The sequence below is a fragment of the Pezoporus flaviventris genome, unplaced genomic scaffold (assembly GCF_033815535.1).
Source record: "Pezoporus flaviventris isolate CSIRO_AGI_PZ_B2104156 unplaced genomic scaffold, CSIRO_AGI_Pfla_v1 ptg000036l, whole genome shotgun sequence".
Taxonomy (NCBI): Eukaryota; Metazoa; Chordata; class Aves; order Psittaciformes; family Psittacidae; genus Pezoporus; species Pezoporus flaviventris.
The window spans coordinates 39,882,783-39,909,919 of NW_026892584.1; the positions used below are offsets into that span (position 1 = coordinate 39,882,783).

The following is a 27,137-nucleotide window of genomic DNA, read 5'->3' on the forward strand; positions in this document are numbered from 1 at the left end:
TCAAGAGAGCTCTGCTATTCTGCTGTTACTCAGAAATAGCATCTCAGGTACTACTCTGGCTTTTTTTCTTCCATGGGCACATTAAATGCCTATTGCTTGTGGAACAGTGGTGCCTTTTTGTACTCCAGAGCATAAGACATTTGTTTTCTTTCCTGGCTCATCTGTCATTAACCAGAATACAAACAGAGATCAAGCTTTTTTACGCTATGCTGAAGATGCCACACGAGGTGCTAAAACCTGCTTCCAGGGCCACTGGAATTAAACTTTGACTCTTGTTGCACTGCAGTTCCTACACTTCTCAGAGAATGAGTGCCAAAATATCTAAGGTTCAGTTATTAAAACGTAGGAGATATTACATGTTTCAACTACCTTTAGTAATCGAACAGGTTTTTACAGTTGACGCATATGAATTAAATGCTTTTCTCCTTCCCTTCTCTTTATCACTTTTAAGGTGACCAAACTAGATCGAGATCCTGCATCAGGCACTGCATTACAGGAGATAAGCTTCTGGTTAAATTTGGAACGGGCTCTGTATCGCATTCAGGAAAAACGTGAAAGTCCAGAAGTTCTTCTGACTCTGGATATCCTGAAACATGGCAAACGTTTTCATGCAACTGTGAGCTTCGATACAGACACAGGTAAAATGTCTGTTCAATAATTTTTTTTTTTTTTACAAATGTTCTGCAGAAACTTGCTATTTTGGAACTTGAACGTTGTGGTACAAAGAACAATGCTGTTTAGAGTAACCTTGGTCTAGTTAAAGCTATAGATGTGATTAGTGAAATTAAAAGTTGTATTAAAGATATTTCCTGTTACATTTAGGTCTGAAACAGGCTCTGGAGACAGTGAATGACTATAATCCACTGATGAAAGACTTTCCACTGAATGACTTGCTGTCTGCTACTGAGTTGGACAAAATAAGGCAGGCTCTTGTTGCAATATTTACCCATTTGAGAAAAATCAGAAACACAAAATACCCAATCCAAAGGGCATTGCGTTTAGTGGAGGCTATTTCAAGAGATCTGAGCTCTCAGCTACTTAAAGTGTTGGGAACCAGAAAGCTGATGCATGTTGCCTATGAAGAGTTTGAAAAGGTATGTTACAGTTTTGTGATATAGAATATAGGGTATGGATATAGGGTATGGCTGTATTTTGCATTGAGTAGTGACTTTCAGGAAGAATTGCATTTGGGAGCTAAAGTCCATGTTGTAAAACTCTCTTCAGGTAATGGTTGCATGCTTTGAAGTATTCCAAACCTGGGATGATGAATATGAGAAGCTGCAAGTTCTGCTGAGAGATATTGTGAAAAGAAAAAGGGAGGAGAACTTGAAGATGGTTTGGCGTATCAATCCAGCTCATAGGAAACTTCAGGGTCGTCTTGATCAAATGAGGAAATTCAGGCGTCAGCATGAGCAGCTGAGGGCAGTTATTGTGAGAGTCTTGCGACCTCAGGTAATGTTCTTGGTTGTTATCAGACAGAAAATCTGTATGGTTTCTTCAAGAATGTTCACTGTTGCTTTAAAAAGTTAGCAACGCAAAGCTAATGTAACACTCAGTTTCACTATCTGCTTCCAAAACCAGTTTAGTTTTGAACCCTTTTTGATAGGTTTATCTTTCATTCTGACTTACATCACATACTACATGGCCATGCACCTGTTAACAAAAATAGCAAGTCCAGACATAGCAGAGATTAATAAGAGTGTAAATTCTTGAGCTTGTCTAATTCACAGTGGAAAATGAGATTATGCTGCACAGTAGTGGAAGTTTGTAAAGTCACTGTTGCCCTGTTCATAATGGAGCTTAAATTTAAACATGACTGCAAGTTTGTTAAGAATTTGGTACTAATTTGTTCCCCTGTTTGTAAACGAATAGGTTTTTTTTTCAGTGCTTGTTATAACAGACTTTGTGACTATTTATAGGTAAATTTTGAAGCATCCAACTCACTTAAATGTGATTCTAATGCAGGTGACGGCTGTTGCCCAGCAAAATCAAGGAGAGGTACCTGAACCACAGGATATGAAAGTAGCAGAGGTCCTTTTTGATGCTGCAGATGCTAATGCAATTGAAGAAGTAAATCTTGCTTATGAGAATGTTAAGGAAGTAGATGGGTTAGATGTTTCAAAAGAAGGCACAGAAGCGTGGGAGGCAGCAATGAAACGGTATGATGAAAGAATTGATAGAGTTGAAACAAGAATAACTGCCCGTTTGAGAGACCAGCTTGGTACAGCGAAGAATGCCAATGAGATGTTCAGAATCTTCTCCAGGTTTAATGCCTTATTTGTCAGACCTCACATTCGTGGTGCCATTCGTGAATATCAAACGCAATTGATCCAGCGCGTAAAAGATGATATTGAGTCTCTTCATGACAAATTTAAAGTACAATACCCCCAGAGTCAAGCTTGTAAAATGAGTCACGTTCGTGACTTACCTCCTGTGTCTGGGTCTATAATTTGGGCAAAACAGATTGACAGACAGCTCACTGCTTACATGAAGCGTGTTGAGGATGTCCTTGGCAAAGGCTGGGAGAACCATGTAGAAGGTCAGAAGCTAAAGCAGGATGGAGATAGCTTTCGCATGAAGCTCAACACACAGGAGATCTTTGATGACTGGGCAAGAAAAGTTCAGCAGCGCAACCTTGGTGTGTCTGGTCGTATTTTCACCATTGAAAGCACTCGTGTTAGAGGTCGAAGTGGAAACGTCCTGAAACTGAAAGTGAATTTCCTCCCAGAAATAATTACACTTTCAAAAGAAGTCCGAAACCTGAAGTGGCTTGGTTTCCGTGTTCCCCTAGCAATTGTCAACAAAGCTCACCAAGCAAACCAGCTCTACCCATTTGCTATTTCTCTGATTGAAAGTGTCCGTACATATGAGCGAACATGTGAGAAAGTAGAAGAGCGTAATACTATCTCACTTCTGGTTGCTGGCTTGAAGAAGGAGGTGCAGGCTTTGATTGCAGAAGGAATCGCCCTCGTGTGGGAATCGTACAAACTTGATCCATATGTACAGCGCTTAGCTGAGACTGTCTTCAGTTTCCAAGAAAAGGTTTGTTTTATCTTGCAAATTCTGCAAAATTTTTACATTGATACTTCAGCAATGTGGTTAACCAAAAGGGGAACGGGGTAGCTGATGTGCTATTCTATAGCTCTTTGGTTAAGTAGCTGATAGGGTTGTAACAACTCGGCCAGCTAAATGGCTCTTCTAGTACTACTAAAATTGATAGAAAAACTGAATCCAAATAAAGAGAAGTGACTAACCATTACTGCACAATATTGCTGCCTCTATGTAACTGTCAAACTAAACATCCCATTTTTCCTAAACCATTTTAGGTGGATGATCTGCTCATTATTGAAGAGAAAATAGACTTGGAAGTGAGATCATTGGAAACATGCATGTATGATCACAGGACTTTCTCTGAAATCTTGAACAGGGTTCAGAAAGCTGTGGATGACTTAAATCTTCATTCATACTCAAATTTGCCAATCTGGGTCAATAAGTTGGATATAGAGGTAGGTTTGAGATAAGGAGTTAGTATGTATTTAGAGAAAAAACATTTTCATTTGGTACAAACGTTTTTTTATTATATTTCTCATGGTCATCCAAGGAAAATTCTGTCAGTTCGCTGAAAATTTTGTGTGCGTTTTGTATGCAGAAGGTGCAAGGCCTGTTTATTTTCTGCTGTTGACTTTTGGGATCAACTAGTTCAAGGGGAGTTTTGTCGTTTGAAGACAAAAAGTTTGATACAGCTTGACTGCCTAGAAGGTGCCGGTGAGCAAGCAGGTCACCAGCTTTTTTTTTTTTTCTTTTAAAGGGTGGTGAAAAATTTCTGTGCTGGTAGCAGGACCCACTGCCTTTGTATTATTTGGTTCTGCTGTTGAGTAAAGTTTTAGGTTTCAGCTAACTTCAGAGCAGTTAAAATTGTTAAATTCCTTTGAAGTCCATGAGGACAGGAGAAGCTTTAAACTTTTATTCAATAAAAATTTACCAAAACTCCTAAACTTCTTTAGTGACTTAGTAAAGGAGCACTTGGTTCTTTGAGGTACCATAGTATGTGTGGTGTCGGAATATATCGGTAGTGGGGATCTTTATGCAGTGAATATACAGCTGTTTCCTCCAGTGTGTCTTATGTCCTTTAGATTGAAAGAATCCTGGGTGTTCGTTTGCAAGCAGGACTGAGGGCCTGGACACAAGTTCTTCTTGGACAAGCAGATGAGAAAGCAGAAGTTGACATGGATACAGATGCTCCTCAAGTGAGCCATAAGCCTGGTGGTGAACCCAAGATCAAAGTAAGTTTTGCTGTTGAAGTTTTCTGCTGATTTTTTTTTTTTTTTAACCTTATTGTCAGTTAATCCAAGAATTATATCTGAGGCTTATATGAGAGACAGATATTTTTTCTGCATCTGTTTTTAGAGGAATACTTGCCTCCCCTTTAACTGCAAGTTGATTTTTCTGCAGTGTTTGCTGCTTCTTGAAGTCCAGAATTCTTGTCTATATGTAGGAGTATCTGTCAGTAAAACTTGCGTTTACTGTTTCTGCAGAACATCGTACATGAACTAAGAATAACCAACCAGGTGATATACTTGAATCCACCAATTGAAGAGTGTAGGTACAAACTTTACCAAGAAATGTTTTTTTGGAAGACGGTAATCCTGTCTCTACCAAGAATTCAGAGTCAGAGATACCAGGTAAGTGTAAGGAAGCTGTATATAAATCTAAGCAAGTATTTTCACTTTGCAGTTAGTTGTGCTTGATATCTTAATGTGTTGCTCTAGGAGTGAACCTGAGTGCTCTAGAAATTCACATATATCACACGTATAATTGTGATTCTTAGGTTGGAGTGCATTATGAGCTCTCTGAGGAAGAGAAATTCTATCGTAATGCATTGACAAGGATGCCTGATGGCCCTGCGGCTCTAGAGGAGACATACTCTGCTATCATGGGAATTGTGACTGAAGTGGAGCAGTATGTCAAGGTAGGAGGCTGACACCACATAATGCTACAGCTAAAATGAAAGTGGACCCTTCTCTGTTTTCCTGAGGGTTGGGGACACACACATCTTTTGGAATGTGCTGGAGAAGTTCTGAACATTGTGAAATACCTCAATCAGGTTTGGCTGCAGTACCAGTGTCTGTGGGATATGCAGGCTGAAAACATATACAACCGTCTTGGAGAAGACCTGAATAAGTGGCAAGCCCTTTTAGTTCAGATAAGAAAGGCAAGAGGAACATTTGACAATGCAGAAACCAGAAAGGAATTTGGACCTGTTGTCATAGACTATGGCAAGGTAAGAAATTGCAGTTGATCTGTATTATAAATGGATTCAATTTCAGATTGACTGTATAGCAGAAAATAGCAAGGCTGACACATTACGATTATGTGACTTTATTCGATCATAGGTACAATCAAAGGTGAACTTGAAGTATGACTCCTGGCACAAGGAAGTGCTCAGCAAATTTGGCCAAATGCTTGGCCAGAATATGACAGAGTTTCATTCACAAATTTCTAAGGTAAGACAAGTCCAAATTCCAGTTTTTCATTTTCAAGTCAACTGTTCTAGACTTCTGAAGTACTGATTTGTGCCCCAAACAGTCCCGTCAAGAACTGGAGCAGCATTCAGTGGACACTGCCAGCACATCAGATGCAGTGACTTTTATCACATACGTGCAGTCCTTGAAACGTAAAATCAAGCAGTTTGAAAAGCAAGTTGAGGTATGTTGTTTTGGTAATGATACTTTCTTCTGTAAATGTCAGGCTTAGCTCTAAAAATATAGCTTCATAATATTCAAGTTCTTAACAGATGTGAGCTTCACAACTTGTGAATTCTGTAGTGAGCACTTGTTAAAATACAGTGAGTATTTAGCCTTGCAACTTAAACTTAGTTTTGTCTTTTTAACTTACAACCACTGTCTCATGTAGCTTTATCGCAATGGTCAGCGCTTGCTTGAGAAACAAAGGTTCCAGTTTCCGTCCTCTTGGCTGTACATTGACAACATTGAAGGAGAATGGGGTGCCTTTAATGACATTATGCGTAGAAAGGATTCTGCCATTCAACAACAAGTAGCAAATTTGCAGATGAAAATAGTTCAAGAGGATCGTGCAGTGGAGAGCCGAACAACTGACTTGCTAACAGACTGGGAGAAAACAAAGCCCGTAACAGTAAGTCATGATTAATACTCATTCAGCAAATGTGGTAGATTCTTTGTATTCAGTAAGAAGCAGGCAGTTTATTTATATGCTTTTTTTGTAGATTTTCATTTTAGATGATGGTAAAAGTCTGTTTGAGGGCTCTATAATAACTTGGCAATATGTGGATGGAGGGAGGAGTGGCATAAGGAAATTTGCTCTTAAAACACAGGCCTCTATTAGGTGCAAAAACCTAGGCAGCTCAAGTGACTAACAAGCTTTTGCTGAAACAAGGGCTATGTCAGAGGCATGCATGTAGGGGTATTTAGAAGCAAGCTGCTTTTTTTTTTTTTTTCTTTCTTCCCAAAGTGCTATTTAGGAAAGCCAAAAACTGCATGTAAAAGTGGTATGAGACTTAAACTCTGCATCAGTATGTAATCTTATTGTCAGCAAACTGGAAATGGGAAAATACTGAGACAAACATTTAGTATTTACTTACTGCTTTTACCTTGGCTTCAACTTGGTTGTAGGATTTTCGGGTTAATGTATCCCATGCAACCTTTAGGGTAACCTGCGTCCAGAAGAGGCTCTTCAAGCTCTTACCATTTATGAAGGAAAGTTCAGTAGGCTGAAGGATGATCGTGAGAAGTGTGCAAAGGCCAAGGAAGCTCTGGAACTAACAGATACAGGACTACTCAGTGGCAGTGAAGAGCGTGTCCAGGTACAACCTGCTCAAACAATATTTTGTCCATTTGAGATAAAACCATTTCATTTCCATCTCTTTCTTCCTTAAGAGAGTGACTTGTAACCAGCAGTGTACTAGTGTCAAGACACAACCTCCATACTTCTCCATTTCTTGCCTTAAAAGATTGTGATCTCTTCCTTGCCTGTCTTATTCTTGTGAAGCTAGTATGGGGCCTGAGGTGCAAATATCTCATGGGTCACTTGCTATTGCATTTCTTGACAATATGAATTAGAAAGCTATCTGAAGGTTTTTTACATGTTCAAAGTATTCTGTTTAACTTCCCCACACTCATGACTTTGAAGAAATTAGGAATAACTGCTGATGTTTGATATACTTTTTATTATAGGTTGCCCTTGAAGAGTTGCAGGATCTCAAAGGTGTCTGGTCTGAACTCTCTAAGGTCTGGGAACAGATTGATCAAATGAAAGAACAGCCCTGGGTTTCAGTACAGCCTCGCAAGGTACTTCTGTATACATAAACAGCATCATTGCAAGTACATGCAATTTAGGAATTGGACCTCTTAAGATGGACAAGCTCAATTGTCACATTCCAGATTGTATTTAGTGTTTAGGTACCTTTTTCAGTATGTTTTTAGCTTATTTCTTATGCTAAGCTAATAAAATAAATTAATTCACAGGGTTTGTCACAACTTCAGGAATTTTGATGGGGATTTATGTAATTCCAGTAGTTTTGAAGTTGAGATTGAACTGCATCGACAGAGGAGAAACTGCTGTTTTTTAAGTAGGCTGTTGGACCTTATTATGGAAACTTCATTATATGGTTGAAAGAACATCATCAGTTTTGGTTCAATATTCAGGAGGTAGACAGCAGTAGAACACTAAGGCGTAAACTGCCTGTGACAATATCATGTCATACTATGCAAATATGTCTAATGCTAAAAGAGCTGCACTGCTGTACTGCCAGTACCTCATTAGTAAGAGGTTTTTGTAAAAATACGCTGCTTGAAACTTGTACAACTGTGTATGCAGCACTTGCAGAAAAAGATTTCGTTGCTTTTATGTTACTGACAGCTTCGACAAAACTTAGATGCTCTGCTGAACCAACTGAAAAACTTCCCTGCCCGCTTGCGACAATATGCCTCCTATGAGTATGTCCAGAGACTCCTGAAGGGCTACATGAAGGTAACTTATGCTCATTTCTAAAATGCATGGGTTCAAGGGTTTTATAGTTCAAGGATGTAACTTGCTTTCTTGTCTTCTGTAGATAAACATGTTAGTTATTGAACTGAAATCTGAGGCACTTAAAGATCGTCACTGGAAACAGCTGATGAAAAGGCTTCATGTCAACTGGGTTGTCTCAGAATTGACCCTGGGTCAGATCTGGGATGTCGATTTACAAAGAAATGAAGCAATCGTCAAAGATGTGCTGCTGGTGGCTCAGGGAGAGATGGCTTTGGAAGAGTTCTTGAAACAGGCTAGTATCAACTGGCATGTATGCATGCTATAGCAAATCAAAGGCTTGCTGTATGGTGGCTGACACTTGTGTATTAAACTTAATCAATCTAAGCTGTTGATAAAAGTGCTGAGATTCCATGAGTGCTTTGTTTTGGGGAACAGAGTAAAGCTATGTAAGCTTCTGATGAAACTTGCATCATTTGGGAAATGCAGTTCTCGATAATGACTGCAGACACTCTGCCTGGTTTGTTTTATCTAAATACATCATATTTTCAATATTTCTATCAAAAAAACAGGGTAAAAAAAGTAAAATATGATTAATAGGTTTCTCCTTTGTAATATGTTGGAGCAGAAATCGATGTCATATCTTAAACATTTTTTTTCTTCAGATAAGAGAAGTGTGGAACACTTACGAATTGGACTTGGTTAATTACCAGAACAAATGTCGTTTGATTCGTGGATGGGATGACCTTTTCAACAAAGTGAAAGAGCACATTAACAGTGTGTCTGCTATGAAGCTGTCACCATACTACAAGGTAAATAGAGAACAGGGCTTGAAGAGCCTTCATTTAATTCTGCCTTCACCTCTTGTTCAGTTTATGTATTTGTTGTCAGGGGCTGATTAAGCTGACAGGTAATTGCACATGCATGTTGTGTAATTCTCAAGCAACTGTTTCTGTTAATAACAAGTGGCAGTCAAACTCCTGATACTGTTAAAATGAGTTTTAATGCAGCATTTAAACTTCAGGTGTTTGAGGAAGACGCCCTTAGCTGGGAAGATAAGCTCAACCGGATCATGGCACTCTTTGATGTCTGGATAGATGTCCAAAGGCGATGGGTCTACCTGGAGGGTATCTTCACTGGTAGTGCAGACATCAAGCACTTGCTCCCTGTGGAGACCCAGCGGTTCCAGAGGTAACTTTTTAATTGCTTTGTTCTTTTCTTGCCTCCCTTGGGGCACGAGGTGGACAGGCCTGCAAAATCATTATTTCACTGTAGCACTCTCTAAGTTGATAAACTGTATTCTGTACTAACTGGTCCATATGAAATATATATATATCTCATATACGTGTGTGTGTGTAGATAGATAGATAGATAGATAGATATGAGAAATGAAGATACTTCTCTGGTCCAGGTGGATTACAGCCCTGTTGTATACATTAAGTTCATCAAACAGATACAGCAAAAGTTGCACATAGACAACTATGACAGAAAAAGGTTTGTAATAAACAGGCTGATGTACAGTTTTTAGAAGATGATTGGAATTCAGTCAGGTTTTCTTGCTAGTTCTGGTCAGCTACTTCTGGGATTTTTCTTGCATTGTAGCTGCAACAAGCAGGTTGATTTCTTTTGCTGCAGCCTTCAATCTTACCCTTCAAATATCATTTTTTTGCTCTGCTTTAAGTTGCCCTGGTCATCCTTATTCATTCTATACACTTCCAGTCAGATCAGAGAATCATATTTGTGCATCTCTTCAGGAAATGGAGAACAAGTAGACCTTCAGCAGTTGAATCAGTAACTTGAACATTGGAAAGAAGTTAGGTCATGTTGTTGTGTAGGTAGATGAAGAGCTATTTTGGGACTTTAGCCTTGTGTTCCCTAGGACTGCTGCGGAACTTAGGCAGTGGTCATTTAGAAACTGATAACTGCGGTGTTCTGCAGGCTGTGATTACTGAGTTTTCTGTAATGTACTGTGTTATTTTACTTTCAGCATCAGCACTGAATTTTTGGCACTCATGAAAAAGGTGTCTAAATCTCCACTTGTGATGGATGTTCTTAACATCCAAGGTGTGCAGAGGTCATTGGAGAGACTGGCAGACTTGCTTGGGAAGATACAGAAGGCACTGGGAGAATACTTGGAAAGGGAGCGGTCCTCTTTTCCTCGGTATGAAGTTGACTTCAGTTGACTCTTGAAGTGATTTGATGTTTCTGTGCAGGAATTGGTGTACTGTTCTATAAAGCCTCTGTAAATTTTTGTTTTGCATGTATGTAAGATGTTATGACTATTTAAATCTGTGTTGTCTCAATACAGAATTTAGTTACAGCTGCTTCTCAGGAAGCTGAATTAAAACTTCCCTTACTTGCTTCTTGCAGGATTCAGGTGTCGCTTAAGGAACCATTGCAGCTGTTTTCTGTAAACCTACAGGTTCCATTTTGAACAGCCTAATTTTGGCATTTGATTGAAGGAACAGTGTCTTTACTACCACAATCTGTTATTTAAGTCATTGGTTCTGACCTACCTATAGTCCTTAACTGGATTGTCACTTTAGCATGAGAGGGTAATGGTGAGGGAGGTACTGAGTGGGAGTTCTCCCTGCCTCATAGACCTGACTGAGTCTCAAGCTCTACTGTGGGTATATCAGGGATGGATAGATAAGGAAAAGATCACAGTGTGGAGCATCTATACACTTTTATATGGGACAGACAACATGAAATGACAGTTAATCTTAGAACTGAAATGTAACTTCTGACAAATTTGTGCACTCTTGCAGTGTTGGGGAAGTAAATGTCAGTTATTCTCATATAGTGGCCATCTGTGAAGCATAAATAAATTGATAGTTGGAGTTCTGATGCAGATCTAAATTTATCTGATTTTTAGGTTTTATTTTGTTGGTGATGAAGACTTGCTTGAAATCATTGGAAACAGCAAAAATGTTGCTAAGCTGCAGAAACACTTCAAGAAGATGTTTGCGGGTGTTTCTAGCATTATTCTCAATGAAGACAATTCTGTGGTTCTTGGGATATCCTCACGTGAAGGAGAGGAGGTATGGCTGCAGTGTTTCTTTTTAAATAAGATTCTGAAAATAAGTGAACATGGGCTGACTTAAACCTAATTCTTTCAGGTGCTGTTCAAAACACGTGTCTCTATAACAGAACATCCCAAGATCAATGAGTGGCTCACTCTTGTTGAAAAAGAAATGAGAGTGACCCTTGCTAAATTGCTTGCAGAATCTGTTACTGAAGTGGAAATCTTTGGGAAAGCAACTTCAATTGATCCAGCAGTCTACATCTCTTGGATTGACAAGTACCAGGTATCAATATGGAACACTTAAGCATACTGCAGCTTGGTTACTTCAGTGAGGAAGACTGTCTGATGTGGATTTTTGTTACACAGGCTCAGCTTGTTGTCCTGTCAGCCCAGATTGCATGGTCTGAGAATGTTGAGTCAGCCCTCAATACAGGTGGAGCTGGAGGCAACAGTCCCCTCCAGTCTGTGTTAGCTAATGTTGAGGTCACACTCAATGTCCTGGCAGACTCTGTGCTGATGGAGCAGCCACCTCTTCGCAGAAGGAAACTGGAGCACTTGGTAAGTAAAAATTTACATTCCTCTTCTGGGTTTTTAAGTGAGGATATTTTAAAGTTTAATGAAAAGATTGTTTAGTCTTAAGATTTATTTTCCCTCTAGGAGAAAGTTTTGTGCGATTTAAGCAGCTACGTCAAGCCCTGATGTTGTAGGTGGTGGTAGTTTTTTATTATAGTCAGCTTAATGTATGATGGCATATTACAGACCAGGATCGCTGAATTGATTTTTCAGACTAGCTTTCAGATATGAAAGTTACTGATTTCTTTATTCAAACATGAAATACTTCATAAAGCCATTTATTATTATAATTATTATATGCTTTGCTTTATGGGTAAAAATTGGGGGGGGGGAAGAATTTAAAATCATCCTGGATTTAGGAGTACTTGTCTTTGTAGTTTCTAGCAAGTAAAATACGTAGTTCACAGTAGTGTGGTGGGTTAACAGAATGATGTACCAGAGTGCTTTGCTGAAAGCTATGGAAGTCCTTAACAAGAGCAGTCAACAATGTTAGTTCCGTTTTTGTAGCAACAGATTTTAAGGCAGAGACTGTTGGTAGGTCATGATTTCTAAGTGATGACAATTTACTGTGGTAATCCAAGAAGCTGTAGGATTCCTGGCTTTGTTAGCAATGGATTGTATTGCAGTGGTCTAAGGAGTTACTTCATTCTCCAGATCACAGAGTTGGTGCACCAGAGAGATGTTACAAGATCACTGATCAAAAGCAAGGTTGACAATTCCAAATCCTTTGAGTGGCTCAGCCAAATGCGGTTCTACTTTGACCCAAAGCAGACAGACGTGTTGCAGCAGCTCTCCATTCAGATGGCAAATGCCAAATTCAACTATGGTTTTGAGTACCTTGGTGTTCAGGATAAGCTAGTACAGACTCCGCTTACTGACCGCTGTTACCTGACGATGACTCAAGCTCTGGAGGCAAGACTTGGAGGATCACCATTTGGTAAGTTTGTATTGAAGTACAATAAAAATTTGAGACAGGTATATAAACTTGTTATCTCTAATATATAGCTTTAATGTAAGCATGTAGCACACTTAGAACTAAATTTCTGAGGAACAGAACAGTCTTTTGGGAGAAGTTGTAACAGGTCTAGGTTTCACTGAACCCTCTTGGCAGGGACCATCAGAATCAGCATGCAGGTAGTGAGTACCTCAGATGATTAAATATTAAGACATGTCTGTCCTGCTTCAAAAATAGGTCCTGCTGGTACTGGCAAAACAGAATCTGTTAAGGCTCTTGGACATCAGCTTGGCCGCTTTGTGTTGGTTTTCAACTGTGATGAAACATTTGACTTCCAGGTAAACTGTTTGATACTAAAAAAATGTAATCTTTGCTAATAAGCTGAAAGAGTCTCTTCAAAACTCTGAAACAGCCAACAGTGTTTATTTTCAGGATGATAATATTTAAGTCTTAACTGAGCTGGAATCTGTGGATCATGCAGATGCTCTGTATCAAAAAATGCCTAAAGCAGAAGCAGAGAAAAACGTTGGATGGGGGAAGGTTCTGGTTGTTCTTTTAGTTCAGTAGCAGCACATGGAGGGGAAAAAAGAGGAAGTACAGGGTGGTGGCACAAGACTAGCTTTAGGAAAGTAACTTAAACTGTTTGGTTTGCATAGATAGTACTGGTTTAATGGAGAACAAATGAGACTTTGAGATTGCTAAAATAGCTGTACTGTTACCAAATTATCCTTTGCAACATAACTCTGGAGTGTACCTCAGCATGTGAGGTATTCTTCAAAACTAAGAAAATGTAGATATTTCAAAAATAATGACATCTTCCAGCTGAGAACCTCATGCAACGCCTCTGTAAATTATAACACAGCAAATGTCTCAAAATAAAAACCTTGGTTGGGTGTGTATATATAGAAGACAATATGAAACATTGTCAAGGAATCACAGTAGTCTGCCAGGTTGCCCATCTGTTTGGGTTTCTTTCTGAACAGTTGTATTTTGATCAGACCAGGGGTCCATTTAGTCAACATTTAGCCTGTAGTGGTGACTGTGTGAAGATACTTAGGGAGCAGTAACATCATAGATAGTGTGTGTTACTCCTTCCTTGCCCCCAGTACCCTCCTACCTCTGACAGTTTAGAGAACAGGAGGTCCCAAACTGAAATGGGTTACTCTATTCATGGTTCAGTGAACCTTTCACCAGGTACTCGTTTCTGCCCTTAAATCCACACCTTTTGAAATGTTTTGTAGTTCTAGTATCCTCCTTGCAATAAAGGACTGTAACTAATCATATCAGCATACAAAACATTATGCAGTGGATTTATATTGACTGTTTTGTGAATACACTGCAATACAGTATGTACTAATAGAAAGCTGTGATCATTTTCTGTGACTCTATGAAGCCGTGAACATCTGAAAGTCAGTTAGACCCATTTAATAGCTCTCGCAGCACTACAGAGATGGCAACCTACATAGAAATACAGTTCCTTCCTACCATAGATGCATTGTATAACGTGCTCTTCTCTGCTGACTTTGCCTGTTCGTAAGCAAGAATGATCATGCAACTTCAGTGACTTTTGCCCTCTATGTGCAGGCAATGGGACGCATCTTTGTGGGACTTTGCCAAGTAGGTGCATGGGGCTGCTTTGATGAATTCAACAGACTGGAGGAGCGTATGCTGTCTGCTGTTTCCCAGCAAGTTCAGTGCATCCAGGAAGCTTTGCGAGAACATTCCAACCCCAACTATGACAAGAGTACGTAATTGTTCATTTGTAATAGTGTTATATAGCACCTCTAACGTCCTTCATGGTGTTTTGTTGCCTAGTTACGTTTCTGCCAAGTACAAAGGCACTTTCAACCAAAACTTAAAAATTTGAAGTCAGCTGTCAGCTGGTAGAAATCTGTATTTCAGTTGCAGTACTAGTGGACCTACTGTCCATTACTGTAGGAAAATGAAATAGAATAAAGTATGATTTCTGTTTTCAGGGCGACTGATTGCTGACTCAGGTGTAACTAAATGCGCTCTGTTTTCAGCTGCAACACCAATTACTTGCGAGCTGCTGAACAAACAAGTCAAAGTGAGCCCTGACATGGCTATCTTCATCACCATGAATCCTGGGTATGCTGGCAGATCAAATCTGCCTGACAATTTGAAGAAGTTGTTCCGTAGCTTGGCAATGACAAAACCAGACCGCCAGTTGATTGCCCAGGTCATGTTGTACTCCCAGGGTTTCCGTACAGCTGAAGTGCTTGCCAACAAGATAGTACCATTCTTCAAGTAAGTAACAAGTTTGGCTCCAGTCAGTAAAAGTAGAGTTATTGTTCAAAGCTATAATATTCTTTGTATCTCACTAAGCACATTGTGCAGCAATGTCATTTCAAGAAAATAGTGATGTTTACTGAGTCTTGCGTTTGTCTCTATTCAGAATCAAACCATATTTTGTCTCTTTTGCTTCTTAGGCTTTGTGATGAACAGCTGTCTTCCCAAAGTCACTATGACTTTGGCTTGAGAGCATTGAAGAGTGTGCTGGTTAGTGCAGGTAATGTGAAGAGAGAGAGGATTCAGAGGATAAAGCGGGAGAAAGAAGAGCGTGGTGAAGTTGTTGATGAAGGAGAAATTGCTGAGAACTTACCAGAACAAGAGGTAATGTGTGTATTAAAGTACTGGATGCACACTAAACAAAGAAGTAACTTCACAGTGTTTACTGTTTAGTGTTAAGCCGTGCAAGTGGAGTAATGTTAGTTACAGAAAGTGGTAATTTGGTAACTTAGAAGCACCTATTTAAACGTGTCTTGGGAGTCCTTGAATCATAAATTGTTCATTATACTTACTGCTGCTCAGTTCCTCAGCAGTTAACACCAAAAGCATAGTGAAGGGAGAGGCGTGATAAACTACAGTTGTATAAACTGAACGTCAATAGGAATTCATTGTATAGTTTCAAAGTTCAAACCCCATTAATGGCTGTTTTTACTAAGACCACTTTGGTCTAGTGCTTCATCAATGAAGCATGTAGTTGAAGTATTCCTTGTCAAACACGTTAGGTAGAGCAAACTTAACAAAAATCTTAACCTAAACATGACTTTCTCTGCAGATCCTGATCCAAAGTGTATGTGAAACTATGGTACCAAAACTGGTTGCAGAAGACATTCCATTGCTGTTCAGTCTCCTTTCTGATGTGTTCCCTGGCGTACAGTATCATCGTGGGGAGATGACAGCCTTGCGAGAGGAGCTTAAGAAAGTGTGTCAGGAAATGTACCTTACCTATGGTGATGGAGAGGAAGTTGGTGGCATGTGGGTTGAAAAGGTAAAACATGAAACTGAAAATGTGGAATTGAAAGTTCATGTATAAGACTAAACTTCCTGTTTTATTATGAAAGTTGGAAAGGTTTTTCCTTTCTCTTGTCTGAAGTGAGCAACACATGGAAGCTCAGATTGATTACTGAAGTTAAGACTTAATTGCTGCATCATTTCTTGTGTCACAGGTTCTTCAGCTGTATCAGATTACACAGATAAATCATGGATTGATGATGGTTGGTCCCTCCGGAAGTGGAAAGAGCATGGCTTGGAGAGTACTTCTGAAAGCCCTTGAACGGCTGGAGGGTGTGGAAGGTGTTGCTCATATTATAGATCCAAAAGCAATCAGCAAAGATCACCTGTATGGTACTTTGGATCCAAACACCAGAGAATGGACAGACGGCTTGTTTACACATGTCCTGAGAAAGTGAGTCTTTAATAGCACAAATGAAAAATGGCTAATACATTTGTGCCATGAATAAGCTGGCCTTATTCTTTGTTCCCTACTGCAATAACTATTTCCTTTAATGTAGAATCATAGACAATGTGAGAGGTGAACTACAAAAACGTCAGTGGATCATCTTTGACGGTGATGTAGACCCTGAATGGGTTGAGAACTTGAACTCTGTTTTGGATGACAACAAGCTACTGACTCTGCCAAATGGAGAACGTCTCAGCCTTCCACCAAATGTAATGTTACTTTTTTTACCTGATGCTTATGTGCTGTCCTATAAACTTGTTGCTTTTACCTTAATCCGTAGTGCTGTCCCTCTTTCTCATTACAAGCCAGAGTAGTACTGAACTCGCGTAGTAGTTTGCCAGAGTTAGGATCTTTTGTGGAAACAAACATTTCACATTATAATCACTCTGATCTTGTAAGAAAAATTCTGTGGGTTATATAAAAGACTAGTGTAATCATCAATGATGAACTTACTCTAGGATATTTTAATGCTGCTGTTGATTATTCAGAGGCTAAACACAAATCAACTTATTATAAAAGGTCTCTGGGTGGAGGGAGAGAGGTTTAGGTTTGTTTTGCTTTTTTGGTTGTTTAGTTTTACTTCAAACTGTTGTTCTGAATCTCTGCTCTTCAGGTGCGTATCATGTTTGAAGTACAGGATCTGAAATATGCCACTTTGGCTACTGTGTCAAGGTGTGGCATGGTCTGGTTCAGTGAGGATGTTCTCAGTACAGACATGATATTCAATAACTTCCTGGCCAGACTAAGAAGCATTCCTCTGGATGAAGGTGAGGAGGAAGCTCAGCGAAGGCGAAAAGGCAAAGAAGATGAAGGAGAAGAAGCAGCATCCCCAATGTTGCAGGTATAAATTAGATTACATTTTGGGATAAGGTAGTAAGAATGCTTGTACTACAAGTAGTAGTACAGTGTACTTAGAATTTATGACAGCCTGTCACAGAAGAGCTGACATCCTCTCTAACATACTTCTTTTCTTTTTAAAGAATATTAAAATACGAAGTATTTCAAACCTTAAACAAAAGTATTTCCTGCTGCCTAGTAATCAAATGAGAAGCAAGTGTTTTGAGCAGTGTTTGTCTCTCCCAACAGATTCAGAGAGATGCTGCAGCAATAATGCAGCCATATTTCACATCTAATGGCCTGGTAACTAAAGCACTTGAACATGCTTTCAAATTGGAGCATATTATGGATCTTACCCGCTTGCGCTGTCTTGGTTCTCTGTTCTCCATGTTGCATCAAGCTTGCCGCAACGTAGCCCAGTACAATGCCAATCATCCAGACTTTCCAATGCAGATAGATCAACTAGAGCGCTACATCCAGGTAAATATAATATGCTGCTAAGTGGCTGCTGTGTTTGATGTGTTACTGTAGCAGTTGGATTTTATTGATTATTCCTTAGGGTTTGTTCCATTGCTGTTAAACCAATAGCTGCTTTTATTGCTTCTTTACAGAGGTACCTGGTCTATGCAATACTGTGGTCTCTTTCTGGAGACAGTCGTTTGAAAATGAGAACAGAACTGGGAGAATACATTAGGAGAATCACCACTGTGCCACTGCCCACTGCACCCAACATACCTATAATTGACTATGAGGTAAACCTTTCTTAGGATAAAAGTGTTGCTCTTTTGTGTTCTTGGGAGCTTGCTTCAGATTTTGGCGATGAAACTGGAAAACAAAACACTATGCTATCTTAAATTTTAGTCTCAGTTCAGCTATCAAGCTGCCTGTTTAAATAAACACATTAAATTTGATGCCACAAACTATTCTGTGGTTTAAAAAAAAACATAAGATTGAGCTATATTCCTGTTGTAAATTGTCTGATCATGTTTTTGTGCTGCTAGGTGTCCATTACAGGTGAATGGGTGCCATGGCAATCGAAGGTTCCACAAATTGAAGTTGAAACACACAAAGTTGCAGCTCCTGATGTTGTAGTACCAACCCTAGATACAGTTCGTCATGAAGCATTGCTGTATACTTGGCTGGCAGAACACAAACCTCTGGTCCTGTGTGGCCCACCAGGTTCTGGAAAGACCATGACCCTCTTCAGTGCTCTGAGAGCTCTGCCTGACATGGAGGTATGAGTGTGTATGAATACATGTGAATTACAGATTAGTAGCAAGTCTCTAATCTCCTTGCAGTCTTGATTTAGCAGGAAAACAATTTTCTAACCAGAATTCAGTGATACCTCCACCTCAGTCAGTCACTTGTATACGTAGCAAAAACCAAAAATTTTGTTGAGCAGAATCTAAATTTACGTCTCAAAGTCCTTAATCTAAAAACTACTTCCTTTGCTACTTCAATAGTACAGGAGCGTTCCTTCATTTAGTAATTAAAAACCTGTGGTAATGTTCAAGAATAGCTCTCATCCTTCAGTGTATTTAGATAGAGTAACAGTTATATGAAGCTATAATCTAATTACAAGGTTGGGCAGGAAATGTTGCTGCATGGTAAACGGAGAACATACAGTGAGAAGCCAACAGTGTACAGTCATAATACAGACTTACCTGAAATATAGATAGTATATATACTTCCACCACAGACAGCAAAGTATTCCTGTTTTCAGGCCTCTTGGTATACTCTTTTTCAAGCCTTAGTGTATTCTAACTATTTCTTTTCAATATTCTCTTTTTAAGGTGGTTGGACTCAACTTTTCTAGTGCTACAACTCCAGAACTGCTCTTGAAAACTTTTGATCACTACTGTGAGTACAGGCGTACACCTAATGGAGTGGTGTTGGCTCCTGTGCAGTTAGGAAAGTGGCTGGTGCTGTTCTGTGATGAAATCAACTTGCCAGATATGGATAAGTATGGCACGCAAAGAGTCATATCCTTCATTAGACAGGTTTGTCTTTCTTTGCAATCAACTATACCGCAAGAGTTATTTTCAAGGAAATAACAGCATTCCACTGATCTTATTTTACTTATTTTTTTTCCAGATGGTGGAACATGGAGGATTCTATCGTACATCAGACCAGACGTGGGTGAAACTGGAGAGAATTCAGTTTGTTGGTGCATGTAATCCACCCACAGATCCTGGAAGAAAACCTCTCTCACATAGGTAATGTGTCTAGTAAACTCCATATAGCAACAGAATAGACGTCAAAATTGAAGCATTGACTATGTAATCTGTTCTTAATACAGTTGTTTAATGCCAGTTGTGCCAAAATTGTTCCTTACTTGTGAACTGCTAGTTGGTTCATTATGACAGCCAGCCAGTGGACTCACTTCTACATTCCTTGAATGATCTGTCTGAAGTGCTGTGGATACTTCAGAATGCTTTGTGGTCTGAGTCACCAAGGAGCAATCAAACCAACTTCTTTTACTAATAATAATTTTGAATCAAGATGTTAATTTAGTTTTGGCAAAACATAATGAAAGTAATACAAGCTGTAATTTGACTTTCTGGACTATGTAATCTGCTAATCCTCAGATTTTTACGACATGTTCCTGTGGTTTATGTGGACTACCCTGGACCAGCTTCACTCACTCAGATATATGGAACATTTAATCGTGCAATGCTAAGGCTGATCCCATCACTTCGCACATATGCAGAACCTCTTACTGCTGCTATGGTGGAATTCTACACAATGTCTCAGGTAAATTGTTAAATACAACCCCAATCCTTTTAGTATTAGAAATCTTCCTTCATTTAATATGTATTGTTTGTCTTTCATATGGATAATAATTGTACAGGAACTTGACTAACAGAGTTCTCGTGAAAACTACTGGATGATGGTAACAAAATAATACCTTGCAGTGCCAAGGCCTGTAAAAAATACGATACGAATTTAAGATGAACTAACCAATGAAGTTTAAATTTTTAGGAGAGATTCACTCAAGACACACAGCCACACTACATCTATTCACCTCGTGAAATGACTCGATGGGTGAGAGGCATATTTGAAGCATTAAGACCACTGGAAACCTTACCAGTTGAAGGCCTGATCAGGATTTGGGCCCATGAAGCCTTACGTCTCTTCCAGGACAGGTAAAATAAACATGAGATGGGAAACAAACAAAAAAAAAAATCAATTTTCCCTACTCCTTGATAACTTTCATTAGAAGGCCAAACCAAAGTGTGCTTCATGTTAAATAGCATTAATACAATAGAATTTCCCTTCACGCTGCACTCTAAGGAGTAGTATCTGAGCAAAGCAGAAACATACTTCAGTCATAGCACTGCCCTGTGATGTGAGTATATCTCCCCATTACAGAGGATTTGTAGTCACTGACTTGTTTCTTTATTCAGACTTGTGGAAGATGAGGAGAGACGCTGGACTGATGAGAACATTGATATGGTTGCTCTGAAACACTTCCCCAATATTGACAAAGAAAAAGCTATGAGCAGGCCTATCTTATACAGCAATTGGCTGTCAAAGGTAAGTAAAAATTAAAAAGTTTGGGAGCAACTGAGTGATGCAGCTCTTACAAGCTATCTGCATGTATATTAACAGGGTACTTGGTGTCCTTCATTTTGTTAAGCTGATCTCTGAGGAGCTGTGACTGTGATTATCTGAAGTGCTATTGTAAGATCTACCACAATACATACAAGCAGTATTAGATAGTATTTCTCAAGAACAGTAGAACACTTACAGAAAGTTGATGACAGTTACTGCTTATGGAATCTCTTGGATAAGGCAGTGACCTTTGGATGATGCTGATGTTATACTCTTTATGGTGGACTGTTTGTTGCTATCTGAAGTCGTACAGCTGTGCAATCTGTAGAAATCTTCCAGGGTCAAGGCAGAAGTTCATTTAGCTTGCTGCCAATAGCAAGTGGCTAGGAAAGACTGTTTAAAATAAACTGAGGAAGTAAGGGAGGGGAGTAAGTCTGCCATGGTACTTCCCAAGTCTCTGGTGACTGGCAGCACAGATTCAAGCTGTGATAGGTTCAGTAGATAGAGTATTCAAACCCTGTGCTGGTATCTGTGGCAGTTTAGGCTGTGGGCATGTTCCTAAGCAAATTAAATGAGTACAGCTTTTGTAAAGCATTGTTACTTAAGTAAGTATTTGAATAGTTCTGCTTTCATTTACTCATAAATTGATCCCTATGTAATCTTAAATTCCATACAATTGGCTGATTTTTTCAGGATTATATTCCAGTGGATCAAGAAGAATTAAGAGACTATGTGAAGGCTAGGCTTAAGGTCTTCTATGAAGAAGAACTTGATGTACCACTTGTTCTGTTCAATGAGGTCTTGGATCATGTGTTAAGAATTGACCGGTAAGTTGGGACTTCAGCTGCTGATTGTGTAAATAGTATTTAGAGACTTTTTCTAAAACAAAAGGATCATGCTCCATTCTTACTTCCTCTGTAGTCAGGCTACTCTGAGAATGGAGCATGATCCTGTTGTTGTCCATAGACAATATACTGCTGGCTTCCAGATAGCAGGATCCTATCTGGAAAGGCATGTCAGTTTTGGTACTAACTTGGAAATTTAGCTGTTCAAAGAAAAGCATTAGTAAGTTGATAACACTTGCCAAATGTACTTCGTTATGTTCTTTTTCAGAATCTTCCGTCAGCCACAGGGCCACTTGCTGCTTATTGGAGTCAGCGGAGCAGGAAAAACAACCCTTTCAAGATTTGTTGCCTGGATGAATGGTTTGAGTGTCTACCAAATTAAGGTTGGCATGCCAATTTAACTTTAAAAACCCTGTTAGTCAAAGCTCACACTTCTTAAATACTGACCCCTAAAAAAATGCATTAAAATCTAAAGCAAAATACTAATAACCAGTGTTAAATCCTACTAGGTTCACAGAAAATATACAGGTGAAGATTTTGATGAAGACCTTAGGACAGTATTGAGACGTTCAGGCTGCAAAAATGAAAAAATAGCTTTCATAATGGATGAATCAAATGTTTTGGATTCTGGATTCCTGGAGAGAATGAACACTCTCCTAGCCAATGGAGAGGTAAGAAGATTTTTAAGTAAATACTTAAAGTGCCTTTTTACAATTATAAACTACAACAGAACTATCTTTTGAATTAGGTTCCTGGTCTCTTTGAAGGAGATGAATATGCCACCCTTATGACTCAGTGTAAAGAAGGAGCACAGAAAGAAGGTTTAATGTTAGATTCACATGAAGAACTCTACAAATGGTTCACCAGCCAAGTTATTCGCAATCTCCATGTTGTGTTCACTATGAATCCATCTTCTGAGGGCCTGAAGGACAGGGCGGCTACCTCTCCTGCGCTCTTCAACAGGTAATTGCTATATATTCCAGCATGTATTACAAGTATTATTAAAACAGTACTTAGGGGGAAAGTCTTCACAGATGCTTTGTATTTCAGGTGTGTCTTGAACTGGTTTGGAGACTGGTCAACTGAGGCACTGTACCAAGTGGGCAAAGAGTTCACAAGCAAAATGGATCTTGAGAAACCAAATTATATTGTGCCCGATTACATGCCAGTTGTGTATGATAAGCTACCCCAACCACCAACGCACAGGGAAGCTATTGTTAATAGTTGTGTGTTCGTTCATCAGACTCTTCATCAGGTATGCTATTATTACACTGCTTAACTTCTATTGATCTTTAGGCCACAGCATCATGTACCAGTTTCCTGAAAAGTACAATCTTTGGCATCCAAATAGATTTAGAAACAATGCATGATCAACAACTTTTTCTTGCCTAAAGGCTAATGCTCGTCTGGCAAAACGGGGAGGCAGAACCATGGCAATCACACCACGCCACTATTTAGATTTCATCAACCATTATGCCAACTTGTTCAATGAGAAACGAAGTGAATTGGAGGAACAGCAAATGCATTTGAATGTTGGTCTTAGAAAAATCAAGGAAACAGTTGATCAGGTACATATCTTTAAAACTTTGCCCTCTGTAAGGCTGGAGTGATTAAATAGATCTCTGTGCTTAAATGGATTTTCTCTCCCATCTTACAATCTATCTCAGGTGGAAGAACTGCGGCGTGACCTAAGAATAAAGAGTCAGGAACTGGAAGTGAAGAATGCAGCAGCCAATGACAAGTTGAAAAAGATGGTGAAAGATCAGCAGGAAGCTGAGAAGAAAAAGGTAAAAATATTTGTGTTTTTATCTGTGTATTTGTAAATATCTTTATTTACAGAACAGAGCCTGCAGAGCAAGTACTGGAAGAATTTCAACTTCTAAAAAGCAGTAATTTCCTTCTAGGTCATGAGCCAGGAGATTCAAGAACAGCTGCACAAGCAGCAGGAGGTCATTGCAGACAAGCAGATGAGTGTGAAAGAAGATCTTGACAAGGTGGAGCCTGCTGTCATTGAAGCTCAGAATGGTATGTTATCAACTGAGATCACCCTGTGGGCTTGGATCTAAAGCTGCAGTCTATGGAAATGTGTTTTGTTGTGGTCTGAGTTGGTGCTGTCTTAACAGAAGTGTAGGCTCTGTTCAGTATGTAGCTGAACAGTGTTGAAAAAATTCCTAGTCTTTGAGCTGTTTATAGTACTGGTCTGATACCTGATACTCCTTTTATGGCCTGTGGCTTTCTTTCTAGCAGACCAGCACTAGTTAGTTATTCAGTCTGTGTATTCTATTCGTTAAAAAGCTCATGATCAGAAAGCTCATTGATGCCTCATTGCTGCACAGACAGCATACAACCAAGCTGTCCGTTTGTTAAACTGGATAGAGGAATCACTGATTTAAGTGAATAATTTTTAGGCAGCAGAATAAGTTGCCTAAAAATGATTCATTTATTGTGGCCAGTTGGAAGTTGACATTCACAGAAGTTTATCTTGTGATACAGTAGTTTGAATGTTATCCACTAGTATCTGCTTCTCTAATAGTCTCAACTTCCCTTTGAGATCTTGAAGTGCTTTTACAAATCCAAGGTACTTCAGTGGACTTAGCTAACTGTTTATTTTCTTCCTAATCAATGTTCATCATCTTTCTGGCACTGGTTAGCTGTGAAGTCGATAAAGAAACAGCACCTGGTAGAGGTCCGTTCTATGGCTAATCCACCTGCAGCTGTTAAGTTAGCACTGGAGTCCATCTGCCTGCTATTAGGTGAAAGTACAACTGACTGGAAACAAATACGTTCCATCATCATGAGAGAGAACTTCATTCCAACCATTGTTAATTTTTCTGCTGAGGAAATCAGGTAAAGTGTAAGCGTGAGCTACTTATGTGAATAATCTATTCACAAAGATACAGAAGGTCATTCATAACTGGACTTCTCTCTGTGCAGTTGCATTGGTAGCACTTCAGTTCTTTTGAGACCAGTTTATTCTTGCATGTAGTGAATGTGTAGGTAGTACAGGAAAAAGACTACTGAAGCAAAGGTGTCTTACGCAGACTGGGACAAAACAGCTGCTGCCGGGTAACCTCAAGGCATGGTTGTAAAGCAGTGTGTTGCTGTTCAAAGCTACATCATTAGTTGCAGGTAGTTTTGTAGCAATAACAGACCAAGTGGCTGAAGCTTTATCCAGGCTGACCCAGCTGGCTCTGAATCTGAGTAGAAGGTCAGACTAGACTGTGGAGACACTGAATTCCCTTCCAACTCCAAATTTTTCTGAGCAGAGTTTAGCAATTTATGAGTGACTCATCCTAAAATACTGTTAAATGCTTTTTAACCCTAGTAAACTGTAATTGCTAAACCAGCATCTTGAACTAATTAAAACATCCCAGCTACCAGTCAGCAAAACTGCTAGGCAATATGCATGTCAGGTGTGGAAGGTAGGCCACATAAAGGAGTACTGAACACATGTGCTGACATACAGTGCACTCATGCTATGTCTAAAAACATTTCCTTTGCAGTGATGCCATCCGGGAGAAGATGAAGAAAAACTACCTGTCGAATCCAAGTTACAACTATGAAATTGTAAACAGAGCATCACTGGCCTGTGGACCTATGGTGAAGTGGGCAATTGCACAGGTAAAGTCAGTAACTTGGAGAAGCAAACATGAAAAGAGTGACCCTGAAGGTGTATAACAGTGTCTGAAGGCTCTGAATTTGCCTCTATTCAACTAAATATTACAAACTGGTTTGCTTCAGAGAAATCAGTAGATTATGCTTATGGACTCTGTAGTACTGTGCCAGAGAGCTAATGGCCAATTGTGATAAAGATTTTGCATGAGAAACTTCAGTGTTTACAGTATACAAGACCTTTTCTGTATGTAGTGTCATTCTGCAAGACAAAGTTCACAACTGGAAAATGCAATGCATCCTCTTAATAGAGACTGCGCAAGTTTTGTCTTGCCTCAAAGTGAGCATCACTCAAAGGCATCTCTGTCAAGGTCTTTCAGGCAGACTTTTAAATACTTGACTAGCTTCCTAAAGGAATAGGCTTTTGGAAAGATGTCCCCAGACTGAGATACTGAAAAATGGTTTTACTTGCCTGTTGGTCAATGCAACAGAATGCTTGGCTTGTTAAAGCTGTGCCTGCTGTGAATGGCATGATGTGGAGAGACTGTTTAGCTTCAGTGTTGCAAATAGGCCATATCCTAACTGGTTTTGGCTTAGGTACACTCAGTTCCTTACTAGGAAAGTGAGATTAGCACAGTAGTGGCTGGCATGGACACACAGTCAAGTATTTATGCAGAACAGTGCTGTATACTACTTCATGTGGTCTCAACTTTTCAGATTGCTTCTTGTATTATCTAGAGAGCAGTAAAAGGATCTTGCAGAAAGCAGTTACTTGGGTGTCTATGCTTGGTTTAAACAAAAGTCTTAGGTACTGATAAACTTTTAAGTTTCTGTTAAGTAGCTATTCATTGTCATACTGGTCGCAAGTTTCTAAGCTTGAAAAGATGCAGTTGGTAACATATACCTGAACGCTGTGGTTCTTATTAACACTGGTTTAAAAGTATAAAGGGCCTGTTTACTGTTTACAGCTGAACTATGCTGATATGTTGAAAAGAGTGGAACCTCTACGCAATGAACTGCAGAAGCTGGAAGATGATGCCAAAGACAACCAACAGAAAGCAAATGAAGTAGAGCAGATGATTCGTGATCTTGAGGCCAGTATTGCTCGTTACAAAGAAGAATATGCGGTGCTGATTTCGGAGGCTCAGGCTATTAAAGCAGATTTGGCTGCCGTAGAAGCAAAAGTAAGACTCCTATATAATAATTGTCCATTCTTTAATCTTTGACAGTAGAAAATTGAACCATTCTTTGTACTTGTGACCAGACTTGGTTGCTTCCCCTGTGCAGTGCATTTGAGCTGTTTCATCTCTGGATGTCACAAAGCTTAAACTACTGAAACCCATGACTTGAGTTGGAAATACCAACTCATGTTGCTGGTTGATTAACAAGACAGTTCACATAAGGCTTAAACTAAGTAGAAAGCCTTTGGAAAAAGGCATGGATGTAGAGTAATTGTAATGTCTTAACCGTGCTGCTTCTGTGAGGGTGGAAGGGGAAGAATTTCTCTGTGTATTTGATCCAACAATTAGCAAGTAGATACAGCTATGCTAATATTTAGCACTTTTAAGTTCAAGATAACGGTTAAAAACAACATAATAAATTAAACACTGAAGTGTAAAAGCACTAATTTCATTCTGAGCTTTAAATCTAACTGGGCCTAGAGTTAATATTCAGATGTCCTGAAAGACTACCTTAACAATTTGTCATCTGAAGACTGTACTTAACCACTTATTTCTAGGTAAACCGCAGCACAGCTCTTCTGAAGAGTCTTTCTGCTGAACGTGAAAGATGGGAGAAGACAAGTGAAACTTTCAAGAACCAGATGTCCACTATTGCTGGAGACTGCTTGCTTTCAGGAGCTTTTATTGCCTATGCTGGCTACTTTGATCAGCAGATGCGTCAGAATCTGTTCACTACGTGGTCTCATCATTTGCAGCAGGCAAATATTCAGGTAAAGATGCAGTT

General features: G+C 39.4%; 1 protein-coding gene across 1 annotated transcript in view; it reads left to right on the plus strand.

The window, feature by feature from the left end:
* Positions 1 to 27,137, plus strand: part of DYNC1H1 (dynein cytoplasmic 1 heavy chain 1) — a 48,038-nt gene that overhangs the window by 4,375 nt on the left and 16,526 nt on the right. Inside the window, exons 5-55 of the mRNA XM_061464023.1 lie at positions 452 to 638; positions 823 to 1,094; positions 1,225 to 1,452; positions 1,966 to 3,042; positions 3,327 to 3,506; positions 4,134 to 4,283; positions 4,536 to 4,682; positions 4,829 to 4,969; positions 5,105 to 5,281; positions 5,394 to 5,504; positions 5,587 to 5,706; positions 5,914 to 6,153; positions 6,686 to 6,841; positions 7,212 to 7,325; positions 7,897 to 8,007; positions 8,090 to 8,299; positions 8,670 to 8,816; positions 9,029 to 9,195; positions 9,992 to 10,165; positions 10,880 to 11,045; positions 11,124 to 11,312; positions 11,396 to 11,587; positions 12,257 to 12,539; positions 12,795 to 12,895; positions 14,142 to 14,301; positions 14,582 to 14,825; positions 15,008 to 15,191; positions 15,640 to 15,852; positions 16,031 to 16,269; positions 16,376 to 16,532; positions 16,937 to 17,164; positions 17,410 to 17,640; positions 17,772 to 17,912; positions 18,162 to 18,395; positions 18,954 to 19,160; positions 19,255 to 19,376; positions 19,749 to 19,914; positions 20,143 to 20,306; positions 20,568 to 20,697; positions 21,409 to 21,542; positions 21,829 to 21,943; positions 22,070 to 22,231; positions 22,309 to 22,523; positions 22,611 to 22,815; positions 22,955 to 23,128; positions 23,228 to 23,347; positions 23,465 to 23,585; positions 24,212 to 24,407; positions 25,064 to 25,181; positions 26,141 to 26,356; positions 26,911 to 27,123. Of these exons, the coding sequence (XP_061320007.1) occupies positions 452 to 638; positions 823 to 1,094; positions 1,225 to 1,452; positions 1,966 to 3,042; positions 3,327 to 3,506; positions 4,134 to 4,283; positions 4,536 to 4,682; positions 4,829 to 4,969; positions 5,105 to 5,281; positions 5,394 to 5,504; positions 5,587 to 5,706; positions 5,914 to 6,153; positions 6,686 to 6,841; positions 7,212 to 7,325; positions 7,897 to 8,007; positions 8,090 to 8,299; positions 8,670 to 8,816; positions 9,029 to 9,195; positions 9,992 to 10,165; positions 10,880 to 11,045; positions 11,124 to 11,312; positions 11,396 to 11,587; positions 12,257 to 12,539; positions 12,795 to 12,895; positions 14,142 to 14,301; positions 14,582 to 14,825; positions 15,008 to 15,191; positions 15,640 to 15,852; positions 16,031 to 16,269; positions 16,376 to 16,532; positions 16,937 to 17,164; positions 17,410 to 17,640; positions 17,772 to 17,912; positions 18,162 to 18,395; positions 18,954 to 19,160; positions 19,255 to 19,376; positions 19,749 to 19,914; positions 20,143 to 20,306; positions 20,568 to 20,697; positions 21,409 to 21,542; positions 21,829 to 21,943; positions 22,070 to 22,231; positions 22,309 to 22,523; positions 22,611 to 22,815; positions 22,955 to 23,128; positions 23,228 to 23,347; positions 23,465 to 23,585; positions 24,212 to 24,407; positions 25,064 to 25,181; positions 26,141 to 26,356; positions 26,911 to 27,123 (9,849 nt within the window). The remainder of the gene's footprint in view (positions 1 to 451; positions 639 to 822; positions 1,095 to 1,224; positions 1,453 to 1,965; positions 3,043 to 3,326; positions 3,507 to 4,133; positions 4,284 to 4,535; positions 4,683 to 4,828; positions 4,970 to 5,104; positions 5,282 to 5,393; positions 5,505 to 5,586; positions 5,707 to 5,913; positions 6,154 to 6,685; positions 6,842 to 7,211; positions 7,326 to 7,896; positions 8,008 to 8,089; positions 8,300 to 8,669; positions 8,817 to 9,028; positions 9,196 to 9,991; positions 10,166 to 10,879; positions 11,046 to 11,123; positions 11,313 to 11,395; positions 11,588 to 12,256; positions 12,540 to 12,794; positions 12,896 to 14,141; positions 14,302 to 14,581; positions 14,826 to 15,007; positions 15,192 to 15,639; positions 15,853 to 16,030; positions 16,270 to 16,375; positions 16,533 to 16,936; positions 17,165 to 17,409; positions 17,641 to 17,771; positions 17,913 to 18,161; positions 18,396 to 18,953; positions 19,161 to 19,254; positions 19,377 to 19,748; positions 19,915 to 20,142; positions 20,307 to 20,567; positions 20,698 to 21,408; positions 21,543 to 21,828; positions 21,944 to 22,069; positions 22,232 to 22,308; positions 22,524 to 22,610; positions 22,816 to 22,954; positions 23,129 to 23,227; positions 23,348 to 23,464; positions 23,586 to 24,211; positions 24,408 to 25,063; positions 25,182 to 26,140; positions 26,357 to 26,910; positions 27,124 to 27,137) is intronic.